Consider the following 27,163-nt stretch of genomic DNA (forward strand, 5'->3'; position numbering starts at 1 on the left):
ACACACAAGAATGAGATACTTTCAGGATTTCTAATTAATTCCTTGTTCTGAAGAATATTTTAGGAGCAAACAGAAGGCCTAACAGATGCAGTTGAATTTAATGTGAATGTGCGAGTCAAATTTCATCAGTGACTAAGGGTAACAGAAGCAAAACAAACATCCAGGTTGGCTGCTAATACTCTGATACACTTAAACCTGTTTGAAGCAGGAACTTGCTATTAATTTTCAATCTACCCCTCAGACCCCAAAAGAAACAAGCTACTTTACCCCGACACTCTTGTTAATGCTGAGTAACACCCTACTGTTGCAGCAGCCCTCTTGATTGCCACGTGGGGTCAGCTCACAGAAAAGTATTTCTCATTGTTGGCAAAAGGTGCCATGCCTTGCCTTCACTACATCCAACTATCCTCAGGGTTGCTCAAATATAAGGTAGTTAAATGCTTAGAAATAAGCATAAATGTGTTCAGTCTTTACAGGATAATACTACCTGAGTAAACAAGATCTAATTCATGTTACTTTGGTAAGCCATTTTGAGAAACTTGAGTGGATGGTATTGGAGAAATGCAGAAAATGACACCTAGAAACTGAGGAACAGTAAATACATGGACAGCAGTCAGGCAGTGATGACCAACAGGAATTTTATGGGATAAACAGGTATTTTTAGGGATAAAACACATAGGTTATTGGTTAACATTGCTTGCTTTGAAACACATGTCTAACTCAAGAAAAATGGTAATCCCAAGACAATTTTTTCTCCCAGTTGAGGAAAAGGGTTGTGGCAGTGCTTGCAGAATACCAGAGAGAGCTGAGCAACATGTCTGTTAGCACTTGCCCTACTCTCTCCCCCCACCCCCTAACATATATGTCAAGAAAAAAAAAAATCAAAGTTTAATTTCCAAAAGCTTATTTAAAGATTTTTAATCAGTTAAATTTATCATGAGTTTCCAACAAGCTTACCTTCTTATGCTTGGGCAGCTTATGGGAAACCTGGTACTAAACAAATTTATGTTTCAGAAAGCATGCAGCAGTCACTATGCCACTAGTTTATTATCTAACCTCAAAAGAAGACAGCAGCACAGGCAAGAGAGAGGTCCTTGAGGCATTTGCAGACAACTGTGTAAAAATCCATGTAGGATTTACCGAAGAGGGAAGCTTTCTGCTGGTCTGAAAGGAAGACAGAGAGGGTACAGGGACAAGCGACCCCAACCCTGCAAGGATGCCTGACGAGACACGAAGGTGCTACAGGGCAAATGAGGTAGTTGGGGAAATACAGGGACCAAAAAGTTTTATTGATAATGTCTGTAGGTTAAAACAAAAACAAAGGAGCTCATATGTGCTACTCATTTGATTAGCTGCTTTCTCATTCATCTCCTGCAACAACCTGACCTTCTCATCACTGAGAGCTCTCTTGCAAGCAAGCTCCTGTTACCAACCAGTTACCAGGGGCACTAAAAATTCAAATATCAGTAATGTAGAGAGTCCTCACAGTTCAGGCACGCCCCTGTCAATACCCCTAGAAAACTTTAAGGGTATCATTGCAGGTTAATGTTATGAGCTTTCCAATTATTTTGAAGCAGAATTTATATCCAACATCACTACCTCAATGTATCACTGCATTATTAGTATCATTTAATTTACCCAATATCAACAAGTTCAACAAACAGCCAGACAGTCCCTAGCCAGGAGAGTTACCACTGTAACAATAGCCTGCTTTTTTTTTTTTCCCTTAAGGTCGATAAAGGGAGAAGCTTCCAGTCAGACCAGATGCATGAATATACAGTGGTGTTTCTCTTTATAGCCAGTAGATTGCCCCAGGCAGGTAAATGTGCACAGGATTTTTACGGCTTATCGATGCTTCTTGCACAGTACAGGTGGAGAAGCTGCAGTAAATTTCATGTGGCTTTCCCACAGTAACCCAAGCAGCCTTGTGAAAGAAAACACTCACAGCATTTAGTGTGTCAATCACCAGTTTTACCATTAGTGCTGTGCTGCAGTTAAAACGGGAGGAGGGGGACACACACTGCAAAAAAAAACCAACCACAAAACAAAAAAAAAATAGAGACACCACAGAAACTAACAGCAGTAAAAACTAACAGTGAATAAAATCGGAAGGGGCAGGGGGAAGAAACGGGGGCATGCCCTGAAAATAGCTGCTGGGCCTCTCATCATTCCCTTTCTGGGTTTTCTACACTCATTTGTTTTCAAGAGCAAAACAACCCTTCTATCTGCAGAGTTACTGCATTCCCTCCTTGGAAGATGGAACAGTTACCTACAGGGAGCAGACAGGCATCTGCAGTTGATGCTTGGCTATTCAGAGAGTTTACTGCCAATAATTTGCACCTCAGCAAACTGGAGTCAAGTGTAACCCACAGCCAACTACCAGGTCAGGCTACCAGGAACAGCCTCCCTGGTTTTCCCAACTTGTTGCCACCAAGGAGGTGACAGAGAAGACTGTTCACTGGCATCTGATCCTTTTGTAGGGTGCCAGCAGGGAGCTGCCAAGACAAAAAGGGATGGAGCTTCATGATGCTTTAGCCCTCAGCAGTCACCCAAGGCAAGCAGGTCCAAGAGGATATCTGAGGCAGCCCTAGAACATTCTCAGTCCCATTACACTGGGGCTCAGGCCCTATCCTGTACCAGCACCATCTCAGCCAAGCTTACTCCTTGCCCCCATCTTTTGGACATCACGTAGTAACAGAAATGCTATGCCCTAGAAGAAATTGATATACGCATACATGTGTGTATACACACATGTACACACACATTTAGTTATATGTGTGTATATCTATATATGTTTCCATACTTCTCCCCAACTGTTATTCTGAAATTACTACATGTGCACAAACCTGGGACAAGTAAAACTCTTCTGGAAACACCATTAGATTTGCTATATGTAAGACTGTCCCATGTGCAAGCATTTAGAGTCCCATGGCTCAGCAGTGAGAGCATTAGGAGTTCTCCCCAACACCACGCAGCAGCAAACTGGCTTCTTAAACACACCACACTGAAAAGTCTGCAAAAGTGATAAGGCGTGACACTATGTACTTGATAAAATTTAAGGACAGAAAATTTCAGGGTCAGGAAAAAAATCAGGTATTCAAGTTATTTTGAGTCTGAGAAATTACACAAAAAATTAGTGGTTCCAACACTTTCTTTAAAGAAAGTAAGTTAAAAACAAACATTTTGAACAAGTATGGAAAGCAACACAAGGTGCTGTGGTACATTTAGATTTTAAATCTCCAATCATTAAATCCTCCCTCATCACAGATTCATCCTCTACACACTTACAAAACCCAGTCACCTTCCACATTCTATTTCAAACACGTGCAAGAGAAAGCCATTAAAAATTAACGGGGAAAATCCACGAAGCCACAATGAGTCCACACATCAAGTAGCAGTTAATATCACAGGATAACAAAGATCTCCTTATGGTTGCAACTGCACAGCAGGGGAAATATTTCATATTAAAGAAGGAAGTTATGGCCAAAAAAATATAAAAGGAAAAAGTAATTTCCAACAGCTGCCACAATTTCACCTGTACACAGAACAGGAAACAGCCAATGTCCCTGCATGGTAGCTGCCAGGCAAAATTTACTTATCAATGGTAATCCAGGCTATGCATTCGCACACATATGCATACTTGCACATGCAAACACTCTCTCAAGAAGAATTTTCAGTCTTGCTAGTTCTTAACACTGCTCCTTTAAGTATCTGAAGCGACTGATTAACCCTGCTTAATACAATCTGTGTAATCTACTGTGAGTCTTGCAGATAACTCATAACTGTTAACAATTAGTTAACTCAGCAGAGCTTTACCCTTCTTGCTCCCTCACCAGCCTCATACCACAGACCTCAACTTAAAAGTTTTCTTTCACAACAGCCCTAGCAGACGGCTGAGGCAGAGTTAAGCAGCAATAGCGAGCTTCTGATGTAGGAAACCCTGTTAAATAATTGATGTGCATTTTTAAAGACTACTTTCTCTCCCCATATTTTACCTTTCTTCATCAGTACTTGCCGGTAGTCACACCTAATGTATACAACACCCTGAGAATACTCATGATATCATAAGAAAAAATGTGAAGGGTGCAGTTGCATCCTAGAAGATCCTTTCTTTATGCCATCTGTCACAGAAACGGAGGTAAGCTGTGTCACTACTGTTATTAGCATACAGGAAAGATTAACTTCTAATACTTCTGCTATGCCAGTTTTAAGGCTTCTGACCACTGGGTTTTCTACGTCAACAAAATACAATTTCCTCTTAAACTATGATGTTTAGTGTTTTCCTGAAAGCGAATCTCATGTATCATGTGCTCATACAAAAGCCTCACTTGCAACTGAAAGAGAAAGCAAAACTCAAGACCTTGTATTTACTGAGGAAAACCTTAAAATGGTGACAAAAGTTGCAAAACCAGCAAGAGTCCCCAAACACAAGAAGCTGCACTGGCTACAAGCAGAAAAATGCAGAGCTATGCACACTACCAAAAACCTTTTGTATTACTACTGTCATTTTTCAATTATACTTCTTAATCTTCAGTGTCCTTTAATGTCACATGAAGGCAGCAGGCATGTATGTTTCTACGCAATTTCCAAGCTGCCTCACATGTGGATCCTATCCCTTACCTACATCAGCAGAGCTCAGGTTTACTATTCAAGCAACGTAATCAAGGGAAACTTAATATGACCTATCAAGTGACTTGGGCTCCATATCAACCATATCACAAAACAGCAGTGTAACTGTGATGGGCTGGCCTCTCAGCTAGCTGAAAGCAGAGGAGGGGAGGGTAAATCCCTAGAAAGATTGCTCGAGGCAAGAGCGATTCAAGCCTCAGGCTGCAGAGAGCAGCAACACCTCCTCCAGTCAAGCACGCTTGGGCTGCATTGGTCTGTAAAAATAAAGATTATTAGAATTTTAAAAGATACAGGTTATACAGAAGTTTATATTGCTGTTGCAACTACTATGCAGCAGGTCTAAGCGTAGCAGTGTTTAAAGCATGCCAAACCGCCTTGGTGGTCCAGAAGAAGTCTGACTCCTAGAAGCAGCCTCAGACAAAATTTTAAGGGGCACTACAATCAGAGAAAGTTAGCACAAGCGATATTTTATCAGCAGAGGAAGTGTTTACACCCTTCACCTCAGTCAAGCACAAGACCTTGGCAAGGAGATCCACCTGTACAACAGGGAAAGGAGCAATACTAGGTTCACTGCAATCTCAGAAATGTTGACAGTGTTAAGTGCTGGAATAAGGACTCTTTTGTTCCGGTTTACATGCAGCTTTTCACACAGCTTATTAAAATGGCTCTGCATCATTGTTTAAACACACTTTGGTGGAGGCATCGAGTTACTTCGACAAACCTGTTTTTTTGCCGAGACCGTTGTGAATTGGTTGAGTGACGAATAGCCGATCAGAAACTGGAGCTCTATGGGAATCAGTGCAGCCCCTCACCAAAAGAAATGTTGCAGTAAAACCATTTGTGCTCTTCAAAACTATAGTAATAGTTTGCATTTTGAAGCTGAGCATCTGAACTAATGGTCTGTCTTCTCAATGCTCAGAAAACATGCATCTCCCACTAATTTTAAAGGGAGAAACAGAGGCTTACTATCTGGACGAAACAATCAGAGAAAATCCAGCAGTTATAATACAGTACCTGAGTGCAAGTCTAGATGGCCTGGCACGTCAGTAGCACTACCTGAATTCACCATTCCTCTAAATCTCAGAAAAAGCCTATATTTATATCTGCACAACATTAAGAAACACGGTAAATATAGGGTGCTAAAATCGGGCATTTAAGTTTGAATCGCCAAGCTAAGCAATTTCTATTGACAGTGTAAATATGCAGAAGATCTGTTAGGTGTACAAAATTTACTACTGAACATTAACACACAGTAGTAAAAAAAACAGAATTTCCCCCAAGCAAATCTGCAGTCACTGATCGCTTTCTAAGTGACAATCAGAAACAGGCACAACCGAAACAGAAAATAAGAGGAGCATTTGCTGTGTTTCAGATCAGTAGACACATGATTCCTTGTGAATTTTGACTGAAAGTCATTCTCACGAGGTAGAGGCAACAGCCCCTTTGAAATCGGCTCAGCACAATGTGGGCAGGAGCTAAGCAAACTTCTTCAAACAGCTCTGCCAACACCATTCAGCTCCAAGCTGCAAAACTCCTGCTGTTTCAAACTCAGGGCCTCCTGTGAGCAGACTACTGATTACACCAGGTTGTATAGCAGGTTTTTCCTACGTGCACAGGGCAGAAGAATGAGAATGAAACCTGCCCACTCGTTGTGTTAAATGAAAGATTTCACACCACACTGAAAGAAAAGGACACTTTGGCATCTATACATTCCCTTACCCCCCATTAAAGAGAAAATATGTTGTAGTAGACTATACACATACTCTGCTCAGTGTGTACAACTTGTGCAAGTGTTACTGAACATGCTACTGTCATTAAAGAGAAATTGAGACAGTACAATGCAATCATCATCTCTCCAAAGCAGATGAGATACACAGTTAAAAAAGCCAGAGTGCTGAAATGCAGCACTGTGGCACATTTAACTGGGCTCTTTATTCTCAGTTACACTTGTACATTGGAGAAGATTTGGAACAGTCAAGAAAAGGGAATGAAAGCAACTCAACAGGCATTTTTCATCCTGATTTTTATGAGAGGGGGCCAGAGGATTCAAACTTTTACAAGTTTCTGTGAAATTCTAACAGGGGAGACCCTTGGGTACCTCTCCCAGCAAGGGAAGAGCAAGTGCTACCCTACCAGCCAGCAGCCAGGTCAGTATCCACCTCACTCCACACACCCCTCAGCACATGCTCACTGTTCCGTGCAAGCCATGGGGGGGGGGGGGAAAAAAAAAGGTGCATGGAGGACATGGAACATGCAGAAAGCTCTCCTGTTCCCACAACTGTTGGTTTTATTTACGAATTTGAGCAAAGAGGCCTTTGCTGCCTAATCAAGTGCAGCTCCCTTGCTGTCTGGTAACATCACAGCTGTGAATCTCCTAATTGCATCTTGGTATGCAGAAGGTAAGAAATCTTCATGAAAAGATGACACAAAAGGGTTCACTGGTTGGTCATAAACATGGACATTAGAGTCTTTCCTCAGGGAATGGCCAGTACAGAAATCAGATGTTCAGAATATATTTCTGCCCATATGGTTCAAAATGATGAATAATGCACTTTGGAAAAGAATGATGACAAAAATAATACAACACTGCAGTAAAGCACCCGTCATAATAAAAAGATAACAGGTGGTGACTAAAAGTGCATTTTTAATGAGCACCTCTTTATGAATGCACACAATGCAAAGTGGTTCCCACTGCTTTGTAACCACTCCTCATTATGGATTAAAAATATCCGAGTTATATAGCTCTAAATGTGAATCTCTACTTTCTCTTTGGACATGCCATGGATATATTTTTTAAAAATATTTAGCAGCCAAACAGCACAAACTTTAAATTCTGAACTCTTAATACTCAGATTCTTTAATTAATACTAACCTTTTTCACTAGGTAAATTTGTAAGTAAAATGTTAAAACATATACTTCAATGTCTGTTTTCAATGCATCTGCCTCATCAGATGTGTTGTTCTTCACATGTATACAATTAACTGAGGAAGATGGAAGTCCAGTGGTTAATGCAGAAAACAGTGTTTGAATTCCTGGATCCAGACAGGCATGAAACAGATCCACAGCAGTTCTTCAGAGTGAATTACTGCATTCCCAAGCTCTCCCAAAACCAGTCCACATGAAATCCAGTGGCCAAGAATGAGACACTACTCCATAGCAGGAGGTGCTCCTATACCACAGGGTATTAAAACATCATAAGAATCATTTCACCAGGGTTACTGAGAAAAAGCTAGAGAAATTATTATAGAGAACAGTTACCTAAGATATTTAGAAAGCAAGACTGGTTTAAATGGACTATTTCTGCAGTGGAAGAAGTCTCAGAAATCTCAAGCAGTTAATACAGTCAGGAAATGGGACTTTGTGCTATTAGAACTAGAGTGTAATAACGTATGTTCAGCTAAACCTGTACCCTATTCTGTCTCAGCAGAAGAGCCATATTATCTCAAGGACTGTGGCAACAGTTTAAGCTATTACTCAAGTCTGAATCTTCTTGCATGAAGGTCAGTGTTACAGAACATGAAAATAAATGTACGTGCAGCTGTCTTGTTAACCTCAAAGACAACATATTCCTTGTATATCAGTCACCACTTTAAAGGCCTGATTCATACCGAGAGACTTACGAGCACATGGCAGGTTATTACTTCAGCAGGTTGCTTATTTCTATGAAGCATAATACTCCTTGTAATTCTTAACTGCTTTACCCCTCGAGGGCACACAGCATATGTCTTGGGAACTGGAACAGACTTGCTCTGAGTATCAAAGGAAAATTAACAACTTGTCATTAAAAAAGGTGAGAGGTAGTAGTTAAACTCTACGTTCTCCTAGTTGGTTCCTTAGAAGGACAATAATTTTTAAAAGTTTTATTTTCCTCTGTTTAATAATTGTTTAGATTATATGCTAAAAATATTAAAAAAGGCTTGTCCCTGCAAACAAATTATTTTAGGCTGCTGCATATTTAATATTGTATTACATTAGTCAGACTGGTTGTTCTGTTAAGCACAAACTTCAATTGCTTTCCAAGTAGCAGGAAATCAGCTCACTCCATTCATAACTTCTTTGATACAGCAGCACTGCCTGCCAAAGATGTGGAACTCGAAAGGGTCCATATCACAGAGTGGCTGATCATTAAACAAACTGGGAGTGCTTAAACTGACACAAAACCCTCCCTCTCTCCCATCCTCACAATAGTAAGCACATGGAGCAGATCTCAGTTAACATTAAGAGCCAAATTCTGCCTTTTTATGAACACACAACTTCCCTGAGGCCTTGGAATTTGCATCACAGAGTCCAAAAATCTTTCACATCCTTTCCTAATTTAAGGCTGGCAGGAGGAACAGGGAATACCCTCCTAGAAGACTTTTCAGAGCACCCAGTAAGAAGCACTGCGCTGTAATTCCAGCATGGCATCTGAATGCTTCTTTGCATATACAGAGTAATTAAATGACAGGTCTTATGCCAGCCAGCTAGATACTGACAGTACATATTAAGATATACCAACATAATAAGCCTCAGAGTTTATGTGGAAAGGAGCTGCCTTGAAGCAGCTGACCATGACTGCAACTCCCAAACATCCTACCTGGGAGTGGGGGGTGAAGAGCCTCTGTCACTGGGAATGGCCCTATTAACTGTAGAAATTCAAGCCATTAAGTGCAAGAGCACAATGGGAGCTTCCTCTTGTATTGCAAACCAGCAAGACTCCACAACAGGTAGTAAACACTTCTCAGCAAAGCTCTGGTCCTTTGAGGAACTGTGGGTGTAAGCATTCACGGGGGAACACCTTCAGGCTGAGTTTACTGTTCCTGATGAGGGGGGTCACTGCTCCTGAAGGTGGGTGTTGCCTTATGTCATATGCCCTACACAGTGTAAACCAACTTTCCATAGTCGCAGCACATCCAACAGATGGAGAGAACCAGTACTTAGAACCCGGCACCCATCCAGCGGAAGGCTTGCACTCCAAGTTTTGGAGCTTTGGGAAGCTGTACATTTCAGTTCACATGATTCACACTTTAGGTAAGTCAAAGTCACCATCAGTGTCAACAAATCTACCTGGCAATAAAACAGAAATTTCAAAGTTGTTTGTCCAGTATTGTTGCTGCCATGAACCCAGCAAACAAGATCATACCTCAGATTTTCACCTTCTCCCAAGTAAATCTATTAACATCTAGAGTGCAGGCATTCCAGGGTCAAGGCATTAGCAGTCTTTTCTTCTGATAGTTGTTCCATTTAATTTATATTACATTCTGAACCTATTTCATATAAGACAGATGTGCTTTGATATCCTTGTTTTGTAAAGTAGCTCATTTCTTCTGCTTTTCTTACAAGTGCCCCAAACGAAACATTTCCAGCGGAGTTAAACATTTTACCTGGTGGCTGGGAATGTAGGAAAGGAAAGGGGAAGGGTTTAAAAACAAACAAAACCAAACCACAACAACACAACACACACCACCCCACACACACAAAATAGCCCTAGTCAGAAGTGAAGTAAGACAACCATTAAAACAAAATTACAGTGCATGAAAGAGTTAAAATCCACTGTTTATCAATATTTATTTTTTGTTAATGTAGAATCAAACTGATGTTTGAAATATTAAAGAACTGTTGCATTAAACACCTCAGAAATATCTTACCTCTAAACTGAACAGTATGAAATATTTAGCAGTTTTCAAACTAACTTGACAGTACAAGTCTTCATGGTGAGAAAGCAGTTCCAGGTATCTCCAAGACTTGTACACTTGTCCCTTTCACAATCTGTTGGTGCTGTAATAGGCAGGAACCATTCCCTATCATTCCAGCAAAGGAAAAACAATGGTTGTACATACCCCAGTGGAGGAATACTGTGGTAGTCAACCAATCCCCATCACTGGCACCAGCAGCCAGAAAAGATAAACAGGGAAGCAACTGTAAGGTCACCTCATATACCTGCACAGTGCATTTACTCTTAAAGAAAAAACCCAACAAAAACAAAACCAACCCACAACCAAATAGTGAAACACAGTTCAAAAAAAGTAGTCTTTGATGTAAATTTTACATGTAACGGGTTTGGGTTTAAGTTTTTTAAATATGGCTTTGTTTTGGGATGAAAAACACAAGGATTGAGTATTTCCCCAGCCTTTGGTCTGCTTCTGCAGATGTATCTTTCAGCAGCATCTCTCTCAGTTTGTATAACTGGCAGAGAAGAGCAACACTACACACTCAAAAAAAAAAAACTATGACAACTTAAATCTAAGGCTAACCTGACAACCTTTGGCATGCTGGTCAAACAGCTGCTTTAGGATCTCAGATTCACCTATGCAAAAGTATAACACAACTGGTGAGCTCTGGCCTCTGTTTTCATGGTGCTGTAGAAGTACGTTAAAAACTGCCATATAAAAAGGTTATTTAAAACAAACATGCAAAGCAGGTGACAAACAGATGCATTCACCATGTTAAATAGTGCTGGTGGAAGCACCAAGACTCCAGTGTGTACTGAAGTCTTAAGCTGGGAATTGTATGATACCTGTTACAGAAAGCAGAACAAATCAGGAACTCATTTGTGTTTTAAGCATCATTCTGCAGCGTTTAGCCAGCTAAAAGTTACTCTTCACTATTAACTTTCTTGACTTAAAAAAGACTGAGGAATTAAGATTAATGTAGCCTGACGGGAGAGACTTGCATGAGTATCATTAAAACCTAGGTAGTCTGCTTTGGGGTTTGGTGTTTTTGTTTTTTTTTTTTTTGGGGGGGGGGGGGGGATGTTTTGTTTGTTTGTGGAGGTTTTTTTAGTGTATTTAATACTGAAGATTTTCCCTTTAGAGTCTCAAGAGGGTAAGTCATTGGTTACAAGTGTATTTCTACTTGTTTATAAGCAAACTGAAAAGAAACTTCAAGTTATTTGTCCTTTATAAACAGGTGGCAGTAGAGGCCTGACTGCAAAGTCTGTGTGCTAGAAGAGTAAAGCAGTTCAGATTTTTTTTTTTAAACAACTGCTTTTTACTCTGTCACATCAACTCACCTCTCTCATCCAAGTGCATCTCTCTTACTAGCAGGTTGGGCAGAGCACTCAAAGCCTCCAAAAAAGCTCAAGACTGGCAAAGCAAGTCAGGAAAAGTCCTTCTGCAGATATTCAAACAGTTACCATAAACACTATCAGTACTTAGAGATTTTGCAAAGTGATAAATACCTTGACATTGGTAAAGGCTGCAAAATGCTGTCAAGGAATTGAGCCAAAACAAACCATTATCTGGCAGACAGCTCTGGTTTTACAATATCCAAGAGTAAAGTAAAACTACATAAAGGTCCTGCTATGCAAGATGCTCAGCATCTCAAGTTGCATCAAGTCAGTGCCACTTAAAATCAGGTCCTATGCTATACAAAGGAAGTGCAATTGCAAGGTAACTGAGATGCTTTAAGAAACAAGAGGCTAACCAGCAGCCGTGTCTTACAGAGACAAGTCTTTAAGCAATAACAAATGATTTGAAATTTGAATCCTTCAATAGCATAGAATTTGGAAACAACAATTTATAAAGAGAAAGGGCTAAATGAAAGAGGGAGATCAAAATCACCTTTCCAATCAAGATTTTGGCTCAGGCTACAAAGGAAACGCATACTGGAAGAGATGCAGGAAAGCTCAACCAAGTTTGAGAATTAGATCGCTCTGGTTTAGTTTCTTCTGCATGACTGGAAGCTGGGAGCTAGATTAAGCACCAGAGCACTCACTGAAGTATAAGCAAGGCTTCTAATAATGGCAGCTTTTGTGGTCCTCTACTACAGACTCATTCCTCTGCACATAAAACTGTAAAGATACATCCACGTGCTGTTCAGATAAGCATTTGCATCAAACCTTGAAAATAAAGACAGTGTCTTCAACAGTGACAGAGAAGTTTTTTCATATTCAGGAAAACACAGGACACACAGGGTGAGGTTTATGTTTGGTTTTGTTGGTTTCACCACCATGACCACTTTTTGAAAGATCGAAATTGAAGAAGTGACCTTGAGACATTTATTACATTAAAAGGCAACTCCCTGTAGTTAAAGTGTAGTTCTGAAGTAACTACACAGCCTTGAGAGACTAAGTAACTCAAACAGGTAACTAGTCAAATTGAAAGCTTTTGGGGCTTATTTGTTTGGGTTTTTTTGTTGTTGTTTGGGGTTTTTCTGGATTGTTTGTTTTCTTGTTGTTTGCTTTGGTTTTTTTGGAGGGCAGGGGAGTTAAGTGAAGTATGCTTTACTTTCTAAAGCAACTGCTTCTCAAGACTGATTCTGTTTTGCTGGAACCTGCATCCTGAGAAATGAGACTTTTAATGTACCTAGTGATTCTGCATTTAATATCAGAACTTAAAAAGAAATTCACCTCCTTCCAGTTTCTAGCAGTAAATGCTTATGCCTCCCATGGGACTCCAGCCACTTAGCTTTACTATAACACAGCTGCTCCAAAATAAACCAGGCATTAACCTCAGTACCACCCTCCCCTTTTCTTCTAACACACTGCATGCCAAACAGGTCTTTCCATGATACAAATTTGATGCTGCGCTCCCTTTACAAATAACGTTCCAGTGGATATATTACAGATGGTATCACCATTTAAAAAAAAAAAAACCACCACAACCAAAAAACAACACTTTAAAGTGCCACAGGGAACCTCTATTTCTTCTTTTGCTTCTCGACCTTAGAGCAAACAAGTTAGACATTGTTGAAATTAGTTCTTTAACATCAGGTAAATAAAGGTGACTTTTTCTAGAGGAAGACCACCACCTATTGTAGTTTAAAAGTTTTAAAAATATTAATAACACTAAATAATCATTTTCATAGTACATAGTATATAATAATATATAAATATAATCCATACAATACTTCTCCGTTGTGCAAAGTCCACAAGTCTGTTCTACCACCCCCCAAAGGAGCAGATGTCTATCACTTATCTTGATCACTTAACAGGCACTAACAATGTCATTCTAAGTCTAAAAACCAAATTAAATAAACATCTAGAGACTTTTAATAATGCTAATTATGAAAGAGAACAGACAGTGACAGCTCCACAAAGGCCATTTCAGTCTGCTGAACAGATTTTTATTTAGGCACTTTTACTGGCCATATGAGGACCCAGAAGAATTTAAACACTTACCTCCCTTCAGCTCCATCTCTTAATCATAATGGGAAATAGAAGAGGCACCAGCTCACACAGAGCTTATATTCAAACAGCCCTTCTAAACAGCTTGAAGAAAGTCATTGTGCTTACTTAAAGTACAGTGTGTACACATATTAATTTGCTGCTTTATTTGCTCTTTAGAGTTCATTTTTCTTAAATCCTTCCTTTTAAAAACCAAACATATTTGCAAATGGGAGATGTATGCATGCATCAATGAGTGACAGCATTTCAATTTCCGGACATTCATGAGCAGGTGCCTTCCCTGATTTGTGCTAGCATAAAGCCCATACAACACGTAAAGTAAGAAATACACCCTTTCCTGTGGTTTGCCTTCAGCAGACAAACTAGCACACTAAAACTTCCTCCCGTTTCTAGGTTTGTTGCCTCCTCAGGTCCAGAGGCTAGCTGAGAAGGGTAAGTCCCATCATTCTTAACCAGGGTAGGTGACTCCACAAACTCCACACCCTTTTCTTGGCCCAAAAGCATTCACATCTATCACATCTATCACAAGTACTGGAGGTCAACATAAGCTCAAGCAGGTCTTTACAAAACACAGGGGTTTTTTCAGAAGTAAATACAACTCTGCATTTCAATATGATGCTCTATCCAAGACCTCCCACACGTTTCTGAAACTGATAATCACATCTTCAAAGGGACAGAAAGCACTGCTTTAAAAAGAAATCCCAAATACCCATCTCAGATTAAAACACACTGTGGAAGTACTGCATACAGTCATTTTAAAAAAAAAAAAAAGAGCAGCATACAAAAAGGTGAGAGTTCATTACAGACCTTTGAAACAAAAGCAAATTATGAAACTATTGGAGCAGAAAGCCTAGGCCAGCTGAGTTAGAGGCACAAAGAGACACCTTTGCTCACTCCACACCACAGGGTCACAGATGTCACTGGAACCGACAGGAACAAGCCTTGACACCAAACCTTAATCCAAAGTCAGAGTTGTGCAAGAGCAAGACTGTGGACTGAATCCAGTATGCCACCATCCTCAGTAAAACCCACACTGGATTAAACAATCTTTTCACAGACAGAACATGCAAATAAAATAAGCCACCTTCATTTGCTACCTGCCATTAAAAAGCAGAAATTATTTGCTTCGGGAACCACTACACAATTAGGGAGGTTGTTTTGCAATCATATTTTATACATTTGTGGAATTCATCTTCTTGTCTCTTTAAGGGCTTTTTTAACAAGAAGGACTAAATGATATGGAATCCATTACAGAAACACAAACTATAATAATAAGTGAAAGTTAAAGATTACTTTATATGTTAGCAAAAATAAATCTCAGAGCTATTTTCAGCTACAAGTGGCATGCAGACTGTTTTCTAACTTACCCGAAATTGGTAGGCTCTATAAAACTCAGTTCCCTCCTTCACAAAGTTTCAGATGACAAAAACAGGACATTTGCCTGAAATCTAGGCAGCAGGACTGAACGTGGCTGTCTGAACAGTGACTTACACCTTAAACCTAACATCCAAAAATATGTACATAGTAGAAGATTAAAATACTGAAATACCCTGTGGTTTTAGCATTAGTAATCACAGCAACAGTCTGAGATTAACATTAGGCCTTGGCTTTCATTAAGAAAAGCCACACATGCTCACATTAGCCCTTTTTTAAGCCATATAAATGACACAGTGGATGCATTCAGTAGCTCAAACATCCCAAGAATTGTTTTCAGTTAACATGTCAGAGGTTAAGTAAATACTGCTGTGTGGGAACCAAACAGCTATTCCATACTGTAAAATTTTTACAGATCACTTCTGCATTTTAGGATGCTGCTCCTCTCTTTTCTTGGCTCAGTTTCTTCATTTGTCTGCACAATGAATTCACACCCCTCTAGCTTATTAAGCAAAACAAAGACAAGACTACACAGACACATGCCGGCCTGTTCTGCCCTTTCCCATATTCTAGCTCCAGGAAATTACAGACAATAAAATAGTTTAAAAGCCAACCTATTCTCTTCTATCTGTTTGAGGTCACTATTTCATTCTGTATTAAAATGCATGTGGAGCCTCAGGGGAAAAAAAAAATGTCTCTGTAAACTCAGTCCTCCATTAAACTTCCAGACATAATTCAATATATCAACTGAAATGCATCCTAGAATCACAGCCAGTAATCTCAATCAGGTGTTTGACAGCATGCTACTAGCCACCTGAAATGGTAGTTCTCACCAACCTGGAAACACTTTTCAAACTGACCTCCGCAGAAACTTATTTCAGCTCTGGGGCAGAAACGTTTGTTTTGTATAGTTCTTCTGGAAATGAGCAAGACAATTCTCACTAAAAAAGCATCAGACAGTCTGGCTGGTGGTGATGAGTTACCTGTCTGTCTCTCACTGAAATGCTTGGTAACAGGATCGATACAAAGTGACTGATCTTTGTGATTCTTACATTCATTCCACTTACAGCACAGAGGTACCACTACTTTCAGGTGAAGGACTAAATCAGACTATCATCACTGGTTCAGCATTTCCCAGAATGTCTGTGCCAAGGCCAGCCATTCTGTTGCCCAGAAGCCACCACCGCAATAACTGAATGTCTTCAAAATACCAGCCTTACATCCTACCTTCATGTCTCACGATCATGCTACTGCAGGACAGAAAACCTAACTCAAGACATTTTGTCACTGCAGAACCGAGAAGGCCTCATTAAGGTAAGTACTGCAAAAATACATATAGACTGTCTGTGCCTGTAGCAAGTTTAAACTAACCAGAGAAATAAAACGAAGAGTAGTAGTGGAACCAAATACAGAGCTAATAAGGTCCTACTCCAGGTTGTGCCAGTGCCATTATCTCCCAAGTCCTAGCCCACTGCTCGAAACACAGAGCATCTCTACAATAGCACCTAGGTACTAACTTGTTATACTGACTTATTGTAGACTTGTGAAAAAGACAGAGAAGCTCAGTGGCTGCTCACCTGTTGTTTATTTGTACAGCTGCAACTTCAGGCCATGAGAACATGCATGCTACCTTTGGGAGGTGCAACAATACAATTGCCAATGCAGAAACAATTCAGGAAACTGTATGCATGCAGCCCACCCAACTGTACAGAAAAGGGAGAGAACATACACTTAAGAGTGCATGAGATCAGCAAGGTACTTGAATTAGAAAGAGCTTATGTAATGAAGCTTCTGATATCTTGCTCTTGAGAAAGCCGACATTCTTGGTTAATAATATTGGAATTTAAAGCTCAAGATGAGGAAAGGTTCCCCCCTAAGCCAAGTTGCTAAATTAAGATTTCTAGGGAACAGGAATCAAAGGAAAGCAGTCACCCAGGCATTTTGTAGTTTAACATACCTATGGACAAGGCTAGCAAAACAAAGCTTAGATTTATCTAATTCGGTAGGCCATTGTGGGTAAAAACTCTCTCCCTCAGAGGGATGCTTTTTGACTTCATGGAGTCTGCATTTATGTGCATTTCTAGCATTTTGGTGTTTACTTTAAGGACTGGATTACTAACCCACTAGAACTAGCCTGCCTAGTAGGGAAAGATTTCAACTCACAGAAGAGAATGTTGCTACTTCCAAAACTTTATTTATAGCTTGAATACAGTTGCCAATTCATAACTTGTGCCCAAATCTGGAGCTCCAAGATTTAATTCCTCTTTACTGTCCAGTCAAGAGCTCTAAAACTGACTCAACACTTCAACTACAGAATCATGAGGTTTCTATAGATCTGGAAGCTACTGATATTGCAAGACCTTTGCTGACAAAATGGTCTCTTTCCAGAGGTTAGAAACCCAGCCCCAGCACCAAACTGCTCACAACAGCCGCCAAGCTCACAGGCGGCTAACTCCCTTTAACAAGCCTAATAAAAACCCTGCTGCTTGTACTTGTTTTACACAAATACAGAGCAGCCAAGTAAGAGAAGGGCACAGGTCTGAAGAAACATGCCTTAAAAGTAAGGCACCCTTGCTCATCATTATCTCTGAGCCCTGCTAGGTCAATGTAGGTGGGGAGGGTAGGATTTATGATGACAGAGTCTCGAAACCCTTCACTGAATTTTTAATCTTTACACCCCGCACCCTCACTTTAATGGAAATGCTAAGGGTTATGAGTTTCTTACTAAAGCTTCACAAGCCACACAGTCACAACTGGTTTCAGAACTGTCTCAGTATGATTATTTTTTTTTTTAATGAAGAGATATTTCCAACCTATTTAGAACCATGAAGCAATCTGCTAGGTATTTAATGGCCACAACTGCAGGGAATATAGGCAACAAAAATACAGCCATGACCACATTGCAGCATTTCTTCCAGCAGCATTTCTCATCCATGTACTCCAGATGAGGCCATAATACCCACGCAGGGACTAGCCAAGGGATGACCACTTTTTTCTTCTTCTCTCTATCAACCTCAATTTTTTTCTTAATGTAAATGGTAAGAATTTTTGCTTGCGTGCAGAATATACAGTTGAAGTGATTACTGGCATTTTTGAAGGTTAGGAAACTAGCTGGCATCAAAACAGATCCTTGCATAAATTTAATTTTTTATAAACTCATATCAAAGTGACTTTTAGTTCCATAGAAAAACCCTGAGCCCAAGGACCCATGAGAAGAGGAAGCACATCAAAGCCAATTCAAGCTTCCCCTGCCAGCCTGCCTTAGGCCTCCTCCAAAACTCTAGAGGTCTGAGCATGTCTGCAACGCTTGGAAAACACCAGGGCACCAGTTCTTATGTGGACACTTCAGGTACCAGCACCTACAGGATTTAAATATTCTCTATGGCACAGCAAAGAGATAGGCCAACACCCCTCAGATTTTCTAGCATTTTTCCGTCATCAGAATTAGCAAAAACAGCAACAAGAATAGCTCTTGCACAGGATGTTGCAGCTTAAGGGGGTTTCTTGTTCTTTTTTTAAAACATTGCCAAACTCTGCCAGGAACAGGGCTAGTGCCACACCGCTATGAAGATGGTTGCCACACCTGGGATTATCACCACTCGGAAAAGAAGCACAAGGCCCCGCGGATTTAAGGCCATAACAACTCACTATCAGCAAGGGTTGTGAGTGCTTATTTCAGTGAAGCCAAACATCATTCAGTCTTGCAGTACTCACACCTGAACTATTTTCAAGCCAATTTAGAAGGACCAGCAGACAATCCTTAGCAGAGTCCACAACAGAAGCATTTCAAAGTGAAGCTAGAGCTCATGAATAGCAAGATAATTTCATCTGTGTTGCACTGGGCTAGCCAATGTCAGCTTAAGGACCAACATTCCCAACTACGTCATCAACACAAGGCAGCAGATAACAGCTGGAGGTCAATCTGCTTCACATACTACAGCTAACCAATATATACAGTAAAGACTTCTCCCTTTGACCAGGATGCACAACACCTACACCAGTAAGAAGTGGATGAGCATCTCTTCCCCAGTACACTGAGTTCTCTATTGGCCCCTTTAATCAACATCCTCACTGCGGTTACAGACAGTAACCTGTAATTCTCCATACTCAACTATTGCCTACAAAACCATTTTGAATTCCAGTTTAAAGACAGCCAAGTGTCTGAGTTCAGTCAGAGCAAGAAGAGACATAAAACTCACACTATATGCAAAGAACACATTCTGCTGTGCTCAGCCCTTTTCCAATACACAACACCAATTCCACAAGTTTTATGACCAGCCATTTCTCCACCAAACCAGTGTGGTAACAGTTATTAAATGCAATTAATGACAGATTCTCTTAAATGTTCATGAAATCCCACAGCAAAATGAGTCATTTGTCTGGTTTCAAAAGAGGGGCCTCTCAAGCCAATAACAGACCTGCAAAGGTACAACTGCTCAGAGAGCAGGAAATGCAGATATGTTTCCTGCTACCAGCAGTAACAAATATTACATACCCAATTAAAAAAAGAAAAAACGAAAAACAAACCACAACACTAAAGCCTGCAGCAACTGGTGCTGTCCCTCATTTTAAGAGTCCTGACACTATGTTGCTCCTAGTAGCCAGCAGCAACACAGTTTTATGCAGCTGAAAGTTGTGAGAAGACAACTTTCCAAAAAGTTGTTAATGAACAAATTCAGTTAGCAAAATTCTAAAAAATGAGAGATTATTTGAACTGGAAAAAGGCTTCTTCATTGCATTTACCTCTTGCAAGCTATGCCTGCTGAAGCACAGATAGGAACTGATCTCTATGGCTCAAATTAAAGCAAAATTCCACCAGTAACCTGGTTTGTTCATAGTCATACCCAGCATGGACCCTCAGCCCACGAGATCAGGAAGACCTCAACACCGTAGAGAATACCCAGATTCACACTTCTGGATTAGACCTGTCCTTGTTTTCTAAAGTAATATTATCTGTATTAGTAAGGATTTTGCTTTAAGAGATTAGCTATAGAAATATACAAGAAATCAGATACAGATATACTAGACAATTATATGATCTGAAAGGTCAACTAGCTTCTGAATATCAGAGCTAATTTTAGTAGCCACTTATGTCACCTTCCTCAGATACAGTTTACAGTACCATGAATTCACATCATATACTTGATTGCTCCTGCCCAGCGCAGAGAGGGGCAAGTAGTCTTTCATACCTACCAGTGTCCTTCAGTAAAGCACGAGGTAGCATTTTCCTCATTCTAGGAAACCTGGTCTACCAAATTCAGTAACTAAGCCATAAACGTGACTTGGGTCCATTAAGTGAAAGGGAATGTAAAATGTCAAGGCCAACACTATTTTTAGAGCTTGTATTTCTCTTGAAGCAGCAGAAAATTGATATTCCTATTGTTTGTCAGGAACTTTTTCTTCCCAATTCCAGTCTGCAACCAGATTTGATCACATGTTTTCAGTCAGTAAGGCACTATCCTCATTTTAGCTTAAGCTAATATATTAATACTACTTCATCAAACAATGCCCACAACTTCAACCGATATTAAAAAAATCCCTAACATTCAGGACAGATGAGGCCTAACAATATTTAATCTATTCCAAAGTATCCCTTTGGTTGCATGGTGAAAAACTAGTAAAAGCTACTTAGATCCTAACACACAAGAAACCCTCCAAATATTTAACAGACACATTAGTACAGATGTGACGTTATGCTCGACATCAATCACACACAGAGCACGGCTACAGCATAGATGGCCTTAACCCCTCCCAGGCTATGGAGTGTCGAAGGCTGCATACCACCACATGAAAGGGAATCTCAGATTAGCATCAAGACCTTGGATTTGCTCAGAGATGTAATAGTGACAAGGACAAATAAGTTTCTTATATAATGTTATCCAAAAAAGTGATCTTGTTTTAGACTTTGTTGTAATTATACATTTTCAGGACCAAATGCAAAGAACAATCAGTTCTCAACTGCTTTGTTTACACACAGTATATACAGTCTTCAGGCAGCAAGATTCACAGTACTTTATTTCCGGAATATAACAGGAACATCACTGTTATGCCTGCTGCTGCAAGCCTCAACCACTGTTTCCCATTGAAAATTCTGTGTCTTAACCTGTTTTAGTGGTTGCTAACTTTACTGGATTATGATTACACAGCTCAACAGCTAGGTCAACAAGACAGCAAGCAATACATCACGTGATTCTGAATCACTTATTTTTTCCCCCAAATCTGATCTCTCTTCAAGTACTCTCAAAAGAGGTCATATTATCAGCTCCAAGACAATGAATTCAAATTAATATAAAGCTTTAGAATTTCAACACCTGAAGGACCAGACTTCTCAGCCTGTAAGTCTTGTGGGGTGAGGAGAGAGGGAAAAAAGACTAGTCCTGTCCCTGTCCTTAAACATGGTTCTTTTTCCTTATAGACTGCATATACATTTACACTGTTCAATGCCTCTAGTTATGACCAAATGGAATTTCCCCTTAGAAATCACAAGTCTCAGGAATGACATCACATTGCATCAGCATCTCCAGTTCTCAATAACCCAGACACACGGTCAGCTGTCTTCAGAAATACATAATACCCTCCTACGTCTCAAACATGAGTTACACAATTAGTTTTTTCTAGCAGGCCACTGCAACTTGCACGGATGAGTCATCCACCCCATCTGACTTTTTCCACAAGTCCCTCTCTCTTCTAGGCTTCCCTAAGCAAGTCCACAAGTAGAGCAGTAGCAACAACGTGGATTAGCAGCAGGCAAGCCCTGGAAGAGAACGGCATCAAATGGCACAACTGTAGTTAAGCATTACATCTCTCCTGTATTTTGAGGACAAAGCCAATATGCAGATTCTTCTATATGTACAGAAAAGATGAAGTGTCCAGGATGAGCACACTGACTTTAGTTGTTTTGTCCATTATATGATTGAGACACATATGCAGAGGAGCATTTTAACAGTCCACAGTGGTTTCAGCTTGGTTTATACTGCACAGCATTCAAATCTGGCAAAAGATGTGTAAAAGGAAACAGTAGAACAGTTACCTCTCTCACTGAGGAGTCTAAATAAACACAACAGTTTGTACACAGAAATTCTATTTAGAGTAACTGAATTCACTCCTATGGCTTTCCAGCAGCATCAAACATGTATCAGTCTGCAAAAACACTCAGCTGTCATCACCCTCGTTTTAGGGGAGCACTATTGCAGCAGAGGAACACTGCCAGTCACTTCGATGTCACCGAAGAAGTGCACTGTTTGTGAGAATTTGCAGTCATTCCCGCACTTAAGTCTCTTAGAGAAGTTTACAACAAACAACTGCTTTAACACCTAAGAACATGTACACAGTGTAAGAAGTCTACATTCAAGATAAGCACAAATTTATTTTCCTTATAGTATACCAATTTGAGGTTTATATTCTAGCATTAAAGACATTTCTTCATACCAATTTACTCACTGGCAGCTCCTTTAAAAGAAGGTTACTTGTTTAAAACAAGTTTTATACCCAAAAACATTATTCCAATTTCAGCAAACCCCATTACATAGACACCCACAACCCACCACAAAAGAAACCTTTACACTACATATATCTCCAAGCGCTATCACAGCCTTTGAGCACAATTTCTTCTTTTCACAAAAAAAAAAGGGGGGGGGACGACAGGGAAGCAGCCTCTGGCCATGAGGAATAGAGAAGGTAGCCATATTGTTTCATACAGAAAGCATTGCTGAAAGTACTTCTACACAAACACAGTTTCTCTCCACTGCCCACAGCAAGCTTTTTTTTTTTTGAGTCACCAGCCCCTGCAATAGCTGAAACATTATAGCAAGCACCACAGATCAATGAGCAGAAAGCAGAAATCTCACCTGATAGTAGGTCTTAATGTTTCTGACTAAGATGGTCAGGTTTTGAACCCGAAGATAAGTGTCATTATTTACGTGCTTGTTGACACGTTGGTTGGTTGGTCGAGGATCTCTATTAAAAGACAAAAAAAAAAGAATTATTACTAGTTTATTTGGTGCTACAACTTAGCATCTCAATAATGCACTATTAGGAATACCCTTAAGAAATTACCCATTAAATGTACTGAAATAATTATACAGGATACATGTACATTAATTCTTGAGAGAATAAGCTCATTACCTTTGCACCTATGTATAACTTGGAAATATTCCCACATGCCACAAAGTAACCTACTTTAGGTTAACCCATGCAGCAATTCAGGGCAGCTTCCCTCCTTATTTATATTTCCCCTAAGCAAAAAGCATATTTAGTTTGTGCACACTAGATCAAAGCAGTCTCTGATAATAAGGGTTTTATCTTATTCAAATAAAAGGAAGCCTAGGAAAGACTACCACGCCTTCCTTGGCTTCGAAGTTTTATGACAAGACAAGAGAAGGGTGTTAACCCTTGATCAATGATCACTGTGCAAACTGCAAAACTCAGATGTATTAGACATTGAAGCAAAGGGCAAAGAGAGCATTGCACTTATACCCATATCATCTTACTAGCTCTCACCCATATACCGACTGTACCACAAAAACGGCTCTAGTTAGTGGGCTTCAAGATACGATATAAACATAGGCAGAGATAAAAGCAAGACAGGGAAAAAAGTTGGTGGAAAAAAGTTGGTGGAAAGGGAAAGAAGCCTAAAGTTTTTATCTGCTTCCTTTAAATTAAAACAAAAATTGCACCTGAAGCAATTTTATTTCTGAAATAAAAAATAAAACACAGCAAAAAGCTGCAAATATTAACGTGCACCTTCAGATTCTCTGTCTACGCCCTAATGTGTGGCAAAAAAGGAACCTGAAAACCTTTACTTGCCAATAGCATAGATCAAAACCTTGTATTTCCCCTCTAATAATGACTCTTATCAGCAAACTCCTACACAATCCAAACACCTGCCTCCCAGAACTCTTTGGCTGTTAAACCATTCACAGCTCTTCCAGGGCCAAATATTAAACTCAGGCATTGGCAAGGAAATAATAAAGGAACTGATTTGACCTGATATTTATTTTTAAAACATACCTGCCAAAGTTTACATAAGTATGTCAAAGAGCTTTTTCTTTCTTTTTTTTTTTTTTTTTAAATGCAAAGCCATCCCAAAGCACCTCTCCAGTGAAAGCAGTGCTATGTGTATAAATATGACAGAATATACAGATACTCGAGAGACACGAGAAGACTGCCTTGGCAGCAGATAACATCAGGCACAGTATCTAGGTACCAGGGTTCAATCAAACTGAAATACAGATGGCCAAAACCACAGCTGACGTAAACTAGCAAGACCCCACACAGCCTTTACAGCTGCAAAGGATTTTGTATACTGATTGGCACTGTAACAAATTATGGAAGAGAGAACAAAGAGAGGTAACTCTACCAAGCTTTTAAAGTAAAATCTGTAGCAAGTATTCCATTTTACTGATGCTCAGATAGAGGAGTGCAGAAGCCATAACCCATACAGTATGACAGCATAGGTCTTCAGCAACACAGCGAGTTGGAGAAGTGTAAACAGCACCTGGGCTTGAACTCAGAGAGTACTTTGCCTTCAGTACTCTCTGAGCAGATGCTGGATCCTGAAAGAGGCTGGACGCTTAGCCTTTTTAGGTGAGGCCATGACAACAAACTAGGAAGCTAAAAAGGAAGAAACATACAGTAAAGAGAAGCTGGCCAAACAGAAGGGACAGCCTAACAGTTCTCATTTCCACATAAATGCACCATGCCACTGGCAGTGACCCAGGTCTACGGCCAGGAAGAGAAAGCTTTGACTGCATAGCAGAGCAATACTCTACAACCCTTCCCAAAACCGCACAGAATGGGGCAAAAATCCACAGAATGCACCCACCAGCCACAGCAAAGGAGAGGCATTTTCTTCAACAGCTGTAGGCAGTGTAACTGCAGGACTTGGATGAGGTCTTCAAAAGCACGCAAGACACAGAACAACTCCTCCTTCCAACACAAGGCCTGCTCATCTTTTGGCACAGTGGAGCTAGTCGCCTGTTACAAGAACAGAAGCATTGGCAGGACTGGGCCCTCAGAAGCAATTGTGGAGCTTTTATCTTCCCTTCTTCATTAAGGGTAATTGGTTACCCCAAGAGCTCTTAATGCCATTGACCTCAGGGTCCTCTTAACGTGAAGCCAAGCCACGGCACACAATGTCACTGTGGCAGTCCTGCCTTCTCCCCACAGACAAGGAAGTTAAAAGCTTTTCTGAAAACAGAATGTAGCTCGAGAAAATGACAGTTTGGATTTCTGAGTATGTTGTGTAACCAACTTCATCCAGCACCTCAGCTTGCTTCAGAGAGGACCCTTTGCACAGGATGTGAAAGGCCAGCACAGCCTGCACTTCGAACTACCACAGGTCTTATGGTCACCACATGAAAAACTAAACAATTTCTTCTCAACAAGCAATATCCCATTTCTTCATTTGTTACCATATTTTTTTCTTAATCCTGGATCAGATATGCTCAAGTACTGACTTCAGCTGTCTTAGCTCTACAGCCGAGAACTTGGGGGAGCCACAGAAAGTTGCTCTTGGAGGCAGTGGGAGGTTCACAAAAAAATTATTCTTTTCCATTTACCAGGTAAGCTCAGTTTAATCCAGTTGAACTGGCAAAACATCTTTTGACCTAATAAGTATGGAGATGAACACTTACAAGAATCAAGGGTTCAAGGCATGTGTTGAATAAATATATATTTGTTGAATTTTTCAACTATTTCTGCATCAGACCTCCTGCCCAGAATAATCATGTCACCTTATACAACATCAGCCAGATCCCTCCTGCTGCTGCCTCCTCCATGCCACTCGCCTGGGTCCTAAGACATCTTGGGGGACCCACCTTGAAGGGTGAGGCGGAGGGCCAGTTTGCTGCCTCTCCTGGCTTTCCTGCTGCAGAAGCAGCCCCAGATCCACCTGCTGCCTCCTGCCCAAAGGGAAGCAGCGAGCGGCCCAGAGGCAGGCAGGCAGGCCTTGCCACGGGGCAACACCCCGAGACTGCGCAGGCCTGAGATTGCCCACGCTAAGGGAAGGAGCGAGCTGCCAGAGAACCCACAGCCATACACACTTACTGATCTCAAGACAAGTGAAAGAAAAAGGCTAAAAACCTAGAGAGATACCAAGGTACTCAAAACACTACAAACCGAACAGCTTGACCTACAGCAGGGGAAAACAGGAAGGGGAAGCAGAGTCCACAAGGAAAGAACATCAGAGTACAATCACACCCAAAGAGGCAAATTCTATGTTTAAAGACATTTCTACCCTAAAGAAAACAGAGCTTTTGGTACCACACGCTGCATATTACAGCACCTGTTTGGTTGGTGAAACTCATTTATGAAGAGTTCTATAGAAAGAAACTCTTTGCAAGGATCATATTGAAAATTAAGAAGAGATTTTTTTGCACCATTAACTAGGTAACCCAGACAAATTCCTGTCTGAAAGTGTCTGAAAAATCCCTGAACACAACCTCAGTGAGATGCTTTCAGTCCTTTGATGTTTGGTCTCTCCCTTACACACAAATATAATGAGAACTACAAGTCTTTTCTAAAAGCCACCTACTCCTCAAGATCAAAAAAGTTAGCTAAATAAGACTGAGGTGGCATGACTGAGGTGTGACTAAGGGAGGTACTTTGCAAATTAGTAAAAAAAACACCCACGCCAAATAAACAGAAGGGAAGCCTCAAACTTCACTATATACCCAAACATTTTAAAGAAGTCCTCCGGTTTGTATACCTTTGTGACTTTACAGGAGCCAGAGGAAAGGAAGGGCCAGGAGAGAGAGGCCAAGTGACGAGTTCAGCAGGGATGGCGCCACCAGCACAAGTGCTTGAAGATGCAACCCCTTAAGCCACCAAGTAATAAAAGTTACCAAAAAAATATGTTATTTTTAAAATTCAGAATGACAATCCCATTCAAGCAATTTCTGACAAGCAATTCTGATGAGTAAAGGGGAAGCCCACAAGCCAGGCCCAAGGGTTATGAGGTATGAGAAGCAAGTGGCTGTGCCCACCATGCCCAGCATCCCGTGGCACTTGGCTCTGCAGATACCTTGCTAACTGAAAAGACTCCACTTTTGGAC

General features: G+C 40.5%; 1 protein-coding gene across 5 annotated transcripts in view; it reads right to left on the reverse strand.

Annotated features, from left to right (window-relative positions):
* Positions 1-27,163, reverse strand: part of CCDC88C (coiled-coil domain containing 88C) — a 100,278-nt gene that overhangs the window by 68,487 nt on the left and 4,628 nt on the right. For all 5 annotated transcript variants that reach the window (XM_075103724.1, XM_075103723.1, XM_075103722.1 and 2 more), the window contains exon 3: positions 22,958-23,066. In XM_075103724.1, coding sequence (XP_074959825.1) covers positions 22,958-23,066 — 109 coding nt within the window. The remainder of the gene's footprint in view (positions 1-22,957; positions 23,067-27,163) is intronic.

Source organism: Phalacrocorax aristotelis, chromosome 9, assembly GCF_949628215.1.
Source record: "Phalacrocorax aristotelis chromosome 9, bGulAri2.1, whole genome shotgun sequence".
Classification (NCBI taxonomy): domain Eukaryota; kingdom Metazoa; phylum Chordata; class Aves; order Suliformes; family Phalacrocoracidae; genus Phalacrocorax; species Phalacrocorax aristotelis.